Genomic DNA, 14,861 nt, shown 5'->3' with positions numbered 1-14,861 from the left:
ATTGCATATTGGTGCCTGTATATTTTACAACTTAAGTGTATATTTTATTGAGTTATATAATGTTCATGGTACACTATGTAACTTTTTAGAGGTTAAAAACAAAAATGCATGCATTTTGCAGAAGAACATTGTTTTGGTTGTGCTTCGGCTCTGCGTGACTGTGCGAATGAAGATGGCCCTTCACAATAGATAATACTTCAATGTGAACTCTGTTAGAGAGCTACATATGCCAATTTGACTAATAAAAACACCATCTCCAAGTCGCTTTAACAACATTTCAAATACCTCGCCATCTCTGAAAAGCCAAGCCAATGTTGATTCTTGTTATATTACGAGCTCTGTCCGGTTCTGGTATTTTGCTGGCAGACTCTCCTCTTTTCGGTGTGTGTTTAAAACGTGCGATTCCCCGAAGGTTGGCGATTTAGCTGCTCCATGTTGACCTTTCTCGCTAGTTTTGACAACTAACCTATGCCACTCCCATCCCATACACGTCCCAAAGTAGCCACACACGGGCAAGTGACGTATGTACACAGTTTCCCACAAAAACCATCACATCAGGTCTAAAATATGAACACACACACAACGGGTTTACCATAGTGAATCAGGGTAAGACAAAAACATGTTTAGGAACAAGGTTTGATGGGGTATTGACTCCATATTGTAAGTTACATAGTGTACCTTTAATAATTAATGTATTAATGTATATAGTATAAGATAACTTACAGTTCAATCATGACAACTTTTAAAGTAGTTTTGGCTATTTAAATGTTGAGCAAGCTATCTCATTGGCTGCAGGATCAGCAGAGGCCAATCAGCCTGTGCCATGCGGTAATGATGTGATTTCTTGCAGATTGCATGTAAAGGACCTATAAGCCTGCTTCATCTAGAGTTTACATCTAGCATCTAGTGACTGAACTAATAGTTAACCAACTTTTTTACTGTTTTTTTCTGTATTTTTTCCAGTATGTATCTATTTACTATGAAAATGTTATATTTACTTTAAAATACATATTAAAATATACAGTAATTATATTATTTTTTGTAAAATATTTCTTAAAACTATCACAGTCATGATAAACTGTGTTTAAGTGGTCCAGCTGACACTAGGGCCCCTATTTTAACGATCTGAGCGCATGGTCTAAAGTGCAGATGCACTTAGGCTGTGTCCGGATCCACTTTTGCTAGTTTAACAACGGGAAAAATGGTCGGTGCGCCAGGCACATGGGCCAAAAGGGTTGTCCCTATTCTCTTAATGAGTCATGGGTGTGTTTTGGGCGTAATAAAACAATCAGAGTCTCATCTCCATTCCCTTTAAAAGCCAGTTGCGCTCGCACCATGGCGGATTCACTATTTACACGGCGTAATTTGCTAGCGGATAAACTGAACACTTCTCCAGAGAGGGATCCTTTTATTATTAATATATAAAAATGTTTTTGTGCTGCTTCTCTATGTGTGTAATAAACAGTGTACACACGTTGTGTACCCGCATATAGGCGCATATTACTAACACGCTCTTTAAATAACACAGGAAAATACGCTATTGACTTTAGACCAGATTTTTGTTGGTCAATGGCGCAGTCGTTTTCAGTTCCTCAAATAGCAACATGCCAGCAATGCACCTGAACATACTTGGTTTTCAGACCAGCACGCCTATGGGTGAACAGATGGACGCGAATGCATTTGCTATTTAAATAACGTGGTGCAGGACGTGAAAATGATAACTGTGTCAGGCTGAAACTAGCAAAAAACACCTGTGTCGCGCCTGGCACCGTATTGCGCCGGGTAAATGATAGGACCCTAGATCAGTCACATACATATAAAAACAACTGATAATGAAACTGGATGTATAATAAATAAATGGAACTGGATGTATCTGTCTATGAAATTTGATGCCCACCGTCACACTACTTATTTACCTCCAGAAAATGTGACATCACAACTTTTGAGCCGTTTGGTCCAGTTCTACTCTCATTTAAAGAGCACCTATCATAGAATTTTGAAATTTACCTTTCATGTAGTGTGTAACATAGATCTAAGTGAACAAAAACATCCTGCATAGTTTTGAAATATGACAGTGCACCGTATTTATAGTTATTTTCTTTCAAAAGTAAGAGTCGACTCTGAGTCATTTTTAAGAATCGTTAGAAGACCGAAGCTTTTTCTCTGACTAGATGACGTCAACTTGTCAAGTTATTTGAATACGATACGCCCACTTATTGCGCTCCAAGACGCCAGTGAAAACTAGAAAACATCATGGCGACGAGACGCTGTGTTCTGAAGTGCGACTCAAAAGCAAACTTTTTTCATCTGCCCAAGGATGAGCATTTGAAGACTAAGTGGCTTGAAGATAAACCATACATCGTCGCGATTGAGTGTTTATTAGTCGTCAAATGTATGTTTCGCGATCTCAGGAAGCTTTTATTATGGACTTCTATTATGGCACATGGTATCTTCTTCGTCTGTCTGTACATGGACTACATGTGCACAGAGCGCCCTCCGGCTGCCAGTATGAATTGAAAACAACACATAAGAGACTCAATCGCTCATGAATAGGCTATCTGCGCATTTTGAGGAAGTATTGAATAAAAAATACTCCTCTGTTTAGAAATTTGACACAGACATATGAGAATCTATCAATATGTCTCCTCATCTGCACACTTTTGAACTAAAAGCCCTGAGGGATGTTGATTTGTCGCGAGTCTTCGTGAGGAGAATAGAGGAGTTTTTTATGAATGAGATCAGCTGAGGCTCATATTACAATCAAACGGTACAGACGCGGTTTTCATATTCATAACTCCTGACACATATTAACAAATTACTGTCACTATAAGACTTTGATGGGCGTTCCGTTTCCGAAAATATCTGCACAGACTATACCAATCACAACTGACTGGGTCATCGGACCAATCACCGCAGATTAGCGTCACGTAAAGGCGGGGTTTTGAAAAGTGAATCACTAAAGGAATCATTTGAGAATCGCTGTCAAAACAGGTAAAAATAAATGCATATTATAAGAAAACTAAAGTCTTTTTTGTCATTGCATGCATGCAAAACTGTTGTTGGGGACTTCTAAAACAATATTTGGAACATTTTAAATGCCATGATAGGTGCTCTTTAACATTCATAATTTGTTGTTTCTTCATTCGTCATATGATTTGTCAAGCATGTTATCTCCACACAGGAGATAACAGGGCGAGCAGCACACCTTGATAACTGAGAGAGCTGCAGAACAATAGGCATTTTGGTTTAAATTTTGTTCCGCTCCATCACAGGTTCAGGATATCTCAACACATTCATTTAATTTGGCCACTGCAATTTACTTTCACAATTGTACAGAAATTGACTTTAAAAATCACCTTTCCGAAATGGAAAAGGCACTTCCTATTCCTGTTGAAGTTTTCTGGATATTATAGGTGGAGATTCCTACTGTATATGATAGATATATAGCAAGAGACAAAGCTTAATAAAGTGGTATCCTGTGAATTGCAGTGATTTACTGTAATATGCTGAGGATGGGCCATTTCAGTATGGTGTTCCAGGCCTCGCTTTGCCTTTGTCATCTCTCTCTTTCTCTTTCTCTCTCTGTTTGTAATTCACCTTGCGATTCAAGTTAAGGGCTTTGTTCTTTATTGTTCAAACATACACACACACACACACACACACACACACACAAACAGGTGTCCTCTCACACTGGCCGCTCCTTTATCTCTTTAACCATAGATATTTCTGTAAAATTGCTTCAGTTTTGCAGCTGATCTCTTCCACTGTACAGCAAATCACAATAAAGACCCAATAAAATTGAAATTGCTTTGAAAGCTTTGAGTCAGTGTGTCTATTAGTTTCGAGATAATTTATATGCCAGTGTTCTCCTTAAAGTTATAAAATACAGAACAGATTTACACTTTTACTTTTCTTACATTCATGGGTGTATCCAGATTTTTTGTCCAATAAAAGGTTGTTTAGAATGAGAATGTTGCCTTCTAAATTATGAATGCCACCTGCTTTTGATTAGTAATAGCAAGTAGCAAGTCATTATCAAGTAGCAAAACGCTCACTTCATCTACTGCTTCATCTTGCCTCTTGCATCACTGTGGCTGTGACGAAAGAGTGACGAGCCTTTCATTATGTCCTGACCAAGGTCGGATTATGACATTGGCATGCCTTGGGCATCTAGGCACAGATGTTTGCACCATCTGTACACTGGATGCGTGCTGCGTAGTCAGGCGCGACACAGCACAATTAGATTGTGACAGTATATCCATGAGTCTGGCTTGCAGTTGTAGCATCATTCTGTGCTTGCTGTGTGGAGAGCATCTTTGCTTGTGATAGCACCAGTACAAGCTAATATGCATTGTTTCTGCAGCTCATCAGCATCCCTGCTGGTCTTTGGCCCGGTCAAATGCCCGACCAGGCTGAATACAACCCAGGCTCATTGAAAAAAATGGGCCTCTGGCGACATTTCTGTAAAATATTAAGTTGCAGCTTGCACGTTTCGCGACAGTGAGTCCAGTGAGTGGCACAAAAAGCATGTATTCAGAACAGATGAATGCGGAAATGGCAAAGTTTTAACAAGTTGGTTATTGTACACATCTTGACAGTCTGGAAATGAAATGTCCAGTGAGTGAGTATGAAAATTGCGTACACTAAACCAACTCAGTAATATTAACAAAAGCAACTTTTCCACAAATGGACCAAACCGTATTCGTTGCTTAAAGGTCCCATGGCATGGCATTTTTCTATTATTTTATAGTGTTTTCTGAGGTGTACTTATATTATTAGTATGATTTTTACATCATAAAATGTCATAATTTAGAAATAAAAGGCATTTTTTCTATACTGCTGTTTGCCCTGTGGCTGAATGCCCTGCTTCAAGAGGCGTGTCTGCTGTGAGACTTCAGTAAAAACGCCCACTGTTGTGATTGGCTGACATCTTTGCATTTTAAATGAGCGGAGGGGGCGTGGTTTAACGAGGCACGAGCAGGCACGAGTCTGCCAGAGAGACGGATGGACCTGTGTTCACTTCTCATCAGTTCTCTCAGCATGTCTCAGTTCAGGGTGAACTGTTGTAGTTACTAGCATATACTTCAGGTTATTAGTTTATTTCTAGTCGGAGGGGCTGTCACTCATGTCAGAAAGTTAGTAACTTTAGTAAATTATGGATCAGCGCTGACTCGAGACGCGAACCGTTTAGAACGATTCAGTCCGATTTGGTGAACTGGTTCGGTTCACTAAAAAAGAACCGATTCAAAAGAATGATTCGTTCGCGAACCGGACATCACGGAGACGAAGCGATTGCTAACAAAGTTATTTATAGTAACTACTGAGTTATGAGAGCGCTGTCAGTCAGCGCGAGTTTATTGTGTTTGTATCTGAGAGTTCTGAATAAACACGAGTCCCAGTCACACCGAGTCCTCTTCATCATTATTCTACCAACTTTGTAACACATGCAATGTACCATTACAGCGAGATGAACGAGTTAGTAAGTGTTGAGTATAGCATTATTTCTAGATATGTTCCAATCATATGAATAGCGTCATTGACGCGCATTGAGTAACTTACACAGCGCAAACAAAGACACAACAGCTGTAATCGAATGTAACGTTAATCCAGTTTATTGTGGGGAAAGCTGGCTAGCCTAGCCGGATACCCTCACGCTTACCCCCCTTCTGCTTAATCTCACGCCGCGTTTGGCTCCTCCGCTGTGGGCCAGATGCAGTACTGGGGGTCGGGGATGTTGGAGGCCGAGCTTCGGCGTGCGTGAAGTTTCTCTCTAAAGATGTGACTGCTGATGTTAAACAGAAAAGACTGTATGCACATTTTAGAACAGATAGACGCGACAAGGACGTACAAAAACACTGACTCACAAGATATAAAACACGAAAACACCGTTCTGTCGGGAGAGAGAGAAGCCGCTGCGTGTCCACAAATAATAAATAATAAGCTACACATAAGAAATCAATGATCACAGATCAGAAGGAACTGAAGAAAGACTTCCGTTTTCATTTGTACATCCAAACACTGAGAAACTGCCAGTGTTCACTCGTTCACAAGTAACGTTAATGATCTCGAGTGTTTGCATGGGCGTGCCAGATTCTCTGGGCGGGGGAAAGGGAGGAAACCGCTCCTGCTTGGACGTCAAACCAGGAGACTTCAGGATTGGCTCGTCTGGCCTGTCATTTTCTCAAAGGCAGAGAGAGACAGTCAGAACTCGGGTTTACACCGATCAACATTTCTATCCACTTGGGGACAATATTCAGGCTAGGGGAACTCATATTAATGTTGAAATACCTCATAAAATGAAAATTTCATGCCATGGGACCTTTAAAGTCCCCCTTTAGTCAGTAATTGAATCCCTTAAAACTCATCTTTGATCACCAAAATGACATTATACACTCACCTAAAGGATTATTAGGAACACCAGACTAATTCTGTGTTGGACCCCCTTTCACCTTCAGAACTGCCTTAATTCTACGTGGCATTGATTCAAAAAGGTGCTGAAAGCATTCTTTAGAAATGTTGGTCATATTGATAGGATAGCATCTTGCAGTTGATGGAGATTTGTGGGATGCACATCCAGGGCACGAAGCTCCCGTTCCACCACATCCCAAAGATGCTCTATTGGGTTGAGATCTGGTGACTGTGGGGGCCATTTTAGTACAGTGAACTCATTGTCATGTTCAAGAAACCAATTTGAAATGATTTGAGCTTTGTGACCTGGTGCATTATCCTGCTGGAAGTAGCCATCAGAGGATGGGGGCATGGTGTTCATAAAGGGATGGACATGGTCAGAAACAATGCTCAGGTAGGCCGTGGCATTTAAATGATGCCCAATTGGCACTAAGGGGCCTAAAGGGTGCCAACAAAACATCCCCCACACCATTACACCATCTGCAGCCTGCACAGTGGTAACAAGGCCTGATGGATCCATGTTCTCATTCTGTTTACGCCAAATTCTGACTCTACCATCTGAATGTCTCAACAGAATTCGAGACTCATCAGACCAGGCAACATTTTTCCAGTCTTCAACTGTCAAATTTTGGTGAGCTTGTGCAAATTGTAGCCTCTTTTTCCTATTTGTAGTGGAGATGAGTGGTACCCGGTGGGGTCTTCTGCTGTTGTAGCCCATCCGCCTCAAGGTTGTGCGTGTTGTGGCTTCACAAATGCTTTGCTGCATACCTCGGTTGTAACGAGTGGTTATTTCAGTCAAAGTTGCTCTTCTATCAGCTTGAATCAGTCGGCCCATTCTCCTCTGACCTCTAGCATCGACAAGGCATTTTCGCCCACAGGACTGCCGCATACTGGATGTTTTTCCCTTTTCACACCATTCTTTGTAAACCCTAGAAATGGTTGTGCGTGAAAATCCCAGTAACTGAGCAGATTGTGAAATACTCAGACCGGCCTGTCTGGCACCAACAACCATGCCACGCTCAAAATTGCTTAAATCACCTTTCTTTCCCATTCTGACATTCAGTTTGGAGTTCAGGAGATTGTCTTGACCAGGACCACACCCCTAAATGCATTGAAGCAATTGCCATGTGATTGGTTGATTAGATAACTGCATTAATGAGAAATTGTTCCTAATAATCCTTTAGGTGAGTGTATATATATATATATATATATATATATATATATATATATATATATATATATATATATATATATATATATATATATATATATATATATATATATATATATATATATATATATATATATATATATATATATATATATATATATATATATACTGTATATACAAAATGAAAAATAGTCATACTTTAAAATAGCTTGAATGTAACTGTACACCCTTGCTTCATTTAGTATATGCGGAAAAACTTGATTTTCACCACAAGGGGTCTTTAACCGTTCCATTCCATGCCGATCAGGGCCAGCCGGTATGGATGTTGGTATGAGATTTAAATAGTGACCGCGTTATGGAGGATGATCAGGTATTTCTTTTAATTTTATTATTAACTTGTGTTCACCTCGCTCAAATAACGTGCAAATAACCAGGCAACAGACAAGATCCTGAGAGACAATGTCACTACATGCATACCAACCAACACAGTAGCCAACCGTGCTGAGAATTCTGGGTAGAATATGGCTTGTAATCGTGTTGTGCCGATCCAAGCTCAAGTAAAAATATAACTCTGTAAAAAGTTGCTGCCCCAAATATTTTTAAGAACCATCAACTTGAATGTCACAATATGTAAGATTTTTTATTAAACTATCCCAAAAATACCTAGAACAATATTATATATTTTGTTGACATGTGTACTTACAGTATCCCAAATGTTTCCAAGAATGATTAAATCCAGAGAAATAAGCAAATTTAGCCAGGACACGGAGCGTGATCAATGATATCATACCTGCGTTACCATCGATTTCCAGTTTTATTTTGTAGAAACCATGGAAACACCAAAGACACATTAATATTGTGTTTTATTAGACAGGTGAGCAACTGTTTGGAGACATTAATCTACAGAAAACGAATCATTGTTACAGCGTAACACAGTTAGTCTTACTGTTTACATCTCGTTTTCTTGATTTACCGTGAGTACCATGTTTTATCATGCCTAATATCGAACATACAGAGAGAAGCATTATAACATAACTTTCAACACACTCAAATATATCTAATATGATAAAACCGGATGTATAAGCGGAAGAAGCGGAAACGCTCGTCTGTGTCTAATAAAAGCTCTGCGAAATCCAGGCGTCATTAAGCTATGCCTTTGTTTTGAATTAGAGACCTCTAGCGGCGAAAAATTGCATACTGTGCCTTTAAGTAATTTCAACTTAACTTACATTAAACTGAATTTAAAATTATTTGAATCTTGTATAAAAAGTTGAAAATTACTTATTGTGATGAGTTAAAACTGTTCCTTACCGTTCTTTGAACCGTTTGGCCTGACAGTGGAAGTGTGAAGGTGTGAAGCATCTAAAAGCAAACAAGAGATAAAAGCGTATTGGCTGAAGCACTCATGCCATTTTAGTCTTTGAGCTCTTTTACCATGATCTGTGTTTCACGAGACTCTCTGAACATCACAAGTTCAGTGCTGTATTAGGTGAGCTACTGAGCAGGTTTACTATGATTATAATTAATTTGTTACATTTATATAGCGCTTTTCTAGGCACTCAAAGCGCTTTACATATAGAAGGGGGAATCTCCTCAACCACCACCAATGTGCAGCATCCACCTGGATGATGTGACGGCAGCCATATTGCGCCAGAACGCCCACCACACACCAGCTGATTGGTGGAGAGGAGACAGAGTGATGAAGCCAATCTGTATATATGGGAATGATTAGGAGGCCATGATGGACAGAGGCCAATGGGCAAATTTAGCCAGGATGCCGGGGTTACACCCCTACTCTTTATCGAAGGACATCCTGGGATTTTTAATGACCACAGAGAGTCAGGACCTCGGTTTAACGTCTCATCTGAAGGACGGTGCTTGTTACAGTATAGTGCCCCAATCACTATACTGGGGTGTTAGGACCCACGCAGACCACAGGGTGAGCGCCCCCTGTTGGCCTCACTAACACCTCTACCAGCAGCTACCTGGTTTTCCCAATTGGTCAATTTCCCAATTGGTCTCCCATCCAGGTACTAACCAGGCTCAGCCCTGCTTAGCTTCAGTGGGAAACCAGTCTTGGGCTGCAGGGTGATATGGCTGCTGGTATGCTAGAAAAGCCACACATATGGAGCTGATGGTGTGCTTAAAACATCAAAATGTATTAGTTAGTTTACAAACTGTGCACTATGGTAAAGTGCTTTGAGGTCATAAGCATTGTGCAAGCAACCGCATGAGAATAAGTCTTTATTAATCAATAATCTGCTCCTGTAATCACAATTTATGTGGAATTAAATAGACGTTGTTGGTGTTTTACTGTCACTAGTGTTCATTTCAGCTGGAAACTGCAGTGAATTGTATGTAAAGTTACGTCTTTGGATGTAGGTATAGGTTGCCCAAATGTCTATGGAGGTCTTACTAAACTTTCTGTTCATGTTGACAAAGGAAGGCTATGCTTGTCATGTTATTTCTAGCTGATGTGAAAGACAACCTTTCTGCCTCTAACCACTGAAAAACCAAGATGAGTCATTCACCGTTTCTGAGCGTATACAAGTTTCTGTTTCCAAATCTCACTTATGAGAAAGTAATTAAACGCCGGTTAGTGGTTTCTCTCAAGGGACAGCTCTTGAAGTCCTGTAAATGATCTGTAAAATTGTAATCATCGCTATCCAGTCTCTGAACCCCCCAAACCACACTGCACTCATCTCTCCAATTCCTCTACATCATCAGAGAAATAGCCACAGCCAGCTGTTATTAAGGTCATTATGTTTCATTTACGGTGGGGAATAGCTGTCCAGTGCACATGTTCCTGGACACACACCACACAAATCAATAGGCTCATCCAAGGTCGCAAAATGGGCCTTACGTAAACCGACTTCATTAGTAATCATTGCACAAAGCAATATGTGCGGAAATTCAACACATTCATTAATGAGGCCTAAAATAGACTCTCGTTACGTAAACTGTATGTCTGGCGTTCTTGTGAGGAGGTGTCTGTGTACTTGCCAGGTAAGAATGAGGATGGATGATTATATTGTAAGAGAGAACAAGATGATTTATGCGCTTAATTAGAGCGAGCGCATTCGGGGCAAATGACAATAAATTCTCCTGCTTTGTGATGTTTTTTGAAGGACGAGGCTCTGACAGTGACGGGACAGTGAGGTACGTGATCAGGCTGTACGTCGTCTGCCTGTCTGACTGCTGATGTAAATAAACTCTCTGTTGCAAAACTAGTCACCTGCTTTGCTGTCTACTGCTTACATAGGCAGCTGACTTCTGAGGTAGCATACTAACTGAAATGGATCCTCATAAGTAGGGTTGGGTACCGAAATCCGGTTCCAATATGGCACCGGTACTTATATAACCGGTATGTACCGGACCGAATCAGAACGCAGATTTCGGTTCCTCATTTCGGTGCCAAAATTCAAACGTGCTTTCGCGCTTTGGCTGAGCCAGAGACAGACGCTCAGCGCTCGTCACATCACAACTCATGACAACTATTCAGTGTTTTCAACGACATCATGTTTATTTCAGGTTTCAGACATTTAAATGTTCATAAGTAGGCTACTAGCAAAAAACACACACTGATGTCTATGAAAGCGGCAATGACAATCCTTTCAGACGGTTATAATTTGACTAACGTTACGTGTTTTATTCACATCAGATAAATGCACATTATATAGTAACTATATTGTTTACTCTATTCTTCTTCCAGTTCACTGGTCACTTACTTTCATGTATTTCGTGAGACGAGAATGAACTCAAGTGTTGTAAATCCGACAGATCCGATTCTGAGGCGCAAACTAACATGGCGCCGCCCATTGCGCTTTATAGATCAACTAACACACATTCACTCACACATTTGAACATCAGATAGTTCGTGACACAGTTAAGAAGTTTGTGAATATTTTGAATAAAAAGAAAAAACGAAATAAACCCGATACAGCTGAGCTGTCAGCGGCTGCTGTGTGTCATGTGAGAAACATGACGCGTCACCATGGAAACATTAAGGCGATGTGTTCAAAAATATTTAGCCAGAGAATATGATCATATTTCAAAATAAAGCTGAAGCTCGAAGCTGGTTTGTAGCAGAGCAAGAATACAGACGACTGCTGTTATTACTGTAACTGTTTAGAGTTATATTAGGCTTGTTGTAGTTGGGTGGCTTAGGTTTTACTGTGAATTTGTAAATATGTCAATTATAATTTGTAAATAAGTAAATTGTGTTTTGTATTTATTTATATTCATACATTTAAGTATACATTAAACTTTTAATAAATGGTTCAATTTAAATAATAAATAAATAAATAAAGCCATTTAATGTCATCCACCTCGTTTGGTGGCCTTTAAAAAAAAAAAAGTATCGGTTCAGGCACCGTTTAGGCACCGGAACCGTTTTAAAAGTATCGGTTTGGCACCGGAATCGAAAAAAAACCCAAACGATACCCAACCCTACTCATAAGAGATTTGTTGTGCAAATGAGAGATTCTACTATAGCATGTTACAACTTAAGCCTTAACTATACTTAAGTTTTGGCGTGAATACTTAGCGTATCTGTGCTATTTCTCTCCAGAAGTTATAAGTGATAAGTACTGGTTTAAACTAAGAGTTGTGTGTATCTCTTAACCCTCTCACACACGCGTACAGTGCATCTATCGTTATTGAGTCTCCAGTAGTTTGTTGTTGTTGTTTCGACTCATGCGATTGGTCACCTTTTCGACAAACTAATTAATGCAAACAGGTTGCTGGCAAACAGATGAATGAGATCAATAGTATTCCAACATGAAGTTTTAATGATAACAATCCAGGAGACAGCTTTAGCAACACACACGCTTGACATATATACCAGACCGGACAATGAACATAAGAAAAGCAGGAACTTAAGAAGTGCAGATAACAAGGTGATAATTAAACACACCTTAACCTAACAAACTCATAATGAAGTGTGACCATGGAGACAGAAGACAGACGGGAACTCAAAGAAATACATGTGATAAATAACAAACTAAGCGCCCTATTATACACCCAGCACAATACGATGGCAGGCAAGTGTATTTTGCTAGTTTCAGCCCGACGCAGTTATCATTTCACGTCCAGCACCACGTTGTTTATATAGCAAATGCACTCGCGCCAATCTGTTCACCCATGGGTGTGCTGGTCTGAAAACCAGGTGTGTCCATGTGCTTTGTTGTCATACAAGCTTTACAGTTACAGCATGAAATAATGTTTAAACCTGTAACGTTTTATATAGGTAACATACAATTTTTAGACACAATTCTGACTTTTTTCTTGCAATTGCAAGCTGATATTTGCGGAGCCCCGCACATGACGTGCAAGAAAAAAAGGAAATTGTGCGCAATTAGGTTAAATAGCAGGCTAAATCGTCAATCTCAGGGTAGATCGCTCAAATTAATTAGAAAGTCGTGCGCACAATCTATAAATCGAGGGAACGAATTAGTAAATCGTGTGGACGATTTAGCCTACTATTTTTTCTTGCATGTCATGTGCGGGGCTCCATAGATATCACAATTCTGAAGGGGGAAAAGTCAAAATTGGGGAATATAAACCCACAATTCTTAGGGGAAAAAAACTGAATATCGAGTTTATATCTTGCAATCTGATATTTCTTCTTAGAATTGTGAAATATAAACTCGAAATTACCTTTTTATTGTTTTATTACGTGGCTTCCATAGAGTGATACTGCAGAACTGTAATTGTTTGCCACCAGGTAGGCTCTGCCCACAAAACACGTCATTGCTGTTTACAAACACAAAATAGGACTATTTATTATGTTTATTTTTTTATAGTCGACATTCTCTTCATCCGTCACTTTGGATGATTTTTTTCTCAGAGCTTATAACAATATGTTCTGGAATTGCTTTATGCACAACTGATATATTAGCCAAAATTAGATGTCTTAAAAGCAGCAGAGCTAAAACTGTACAGCAGGAAGGGAAAGTCTTATTACATGTCAGGTTCCTGGATTCAAATTCAGAAAGCCGCAGGACATCTCACAGACTTTTTCTTGGGTTGGCTTGTTCTGTTGGCAAGACTTGTGACATTAATTTGATGGCTTCTGGGAGGATTTAAAGAAACGTAAACCAATTCCCTACTATTGATCAAATGTTCTCCAGATATAATCCTTTTCTGTGCCATCTAGCTATTTTACAAAGCTGGCATTGACTTTTTAAACTGTCATTCATCCTCTCTCTCACACACTTTTTCAGGTCGTGCCCTGTTGCGGTTGAATGGAGAGAAGCTAGAGAGGATGGGTATAATCCAAGAGGCATTGAGACAGGAAGTCCTGCAGCAGGTCCTACAGCTCCAGGTCAGAGAGGAAGTGCGCAACCTACAGCTGCTCAGCAGAGGTGAGAGTCCAACACCTGAAACATACAGAACTTTTGTTGACAGTTGTCAAGGATGGCCCATATGAGACATAGACTCATTCAACCCAATTTACAATTTTATTATAGGCAAAAAGATTGTGTTAGACCTAATGTTTTTCAATTACACCATTTTAATTAGACTAAACATATATATATATATATAATAGATTATTTTTATTTATTTATTTATTTAAATTTTTTGTGCAATGGAATTGTTAAGATAGCAGTAGCGGATGGAGGCCCAAAGTGACAGAGGAAGCCACTGGTCAGGTTCAAGAGTGCTTTTTATTTGCCACACGATGACAGTCACCCAATAATTGTTGGAAAAACACAAAAAAACTAAAACAAAAACTTAAATGCAACAAAACACAAACTGCACAAAACACATGGTCAAATAAACTACATCAATAAGACAAAATCTGACCTGTACGTGCAGCTGCTCGACACAAGCAGCACTTCCCACCCCATACTAAAATTCTGGAGCCGTTTAATAGCTTTAAACACACAATACCATCAAATGTTACACAAGTCCGTGTATACATGATTGTCAGTGCCAGCAAACAGACCGTGTTAACATGACACCGGTGTATGTGCGAAATGTGTGTGTGTGTGTGTGTGTGTGTGTGTGTTCATAGTCACAGGCTTACCCAGTGACAGGAATATATCAATATTTTTTCTTTTTATTTAATACTTATGTTTAGGGTTTTTTAAAGTAATAAATAAATGATCAGCCAGTCAAATATAATTAATATAATATAATTGTCACAGATTAGGTGGCTGTAATCAAGTGCACGATGAAGAAATTTCTGAAGGAGACTTTAATCCAATATTAAACATGAGAATGTACAGCCACATAATCATATAGAACTCAAATAATACTAGACAATGAACAGACAGAA

The 14,861-nt window shown here is 39.5% G+C and overlaps 1 protein-coding gene across 3 annotated transcripts in view; it reads left to right on the top strand.

Moving 5' to 3' along the window:
* Positions 1 to 14,861, top strand: part of samd10b (sterile alpha motif domain containing 10b) — a 110,515-nt gene that overhangs the window by 77,455 nt on the left and 18,199 nt on the right. For 2 of the 3 annotated variants that reach the window (XM_079801845.1, XM_079801844.1), the window contains exon 4: positions 13,804 to 13,944. In XM_079801845.1, coding sequence (XP_079657971.1) covers positions 13,804 to 13,944 — 141 coding nt within the window. Of the gene's footprint in view, positions 1 to 10,707; positions 10,739 to 13,803; positions 13,945 to 14,861 lie in introns of all 3 variants that reach the window. The other variant, XM_079801843.1, reaches the window with a different exon arrangement.

The sequence above is a fragment of the Gobio gobio genome (genome assembly GCF_949357685.1).
Source record: "Gobio gobio genome assembly, chromosome: 21".
Taxonomy (NCBI): domain Eukaryota; kingdom Metazoa; phylum Chordata; class Actinopteri; order Cypriniformes; family Gobionidae; genus Gobio; species Gobio gobio.
Note: the sequence above shows the minus strand (reverse complement) of the source record. Positions and strands in the feature narration are given on the sequence as shown.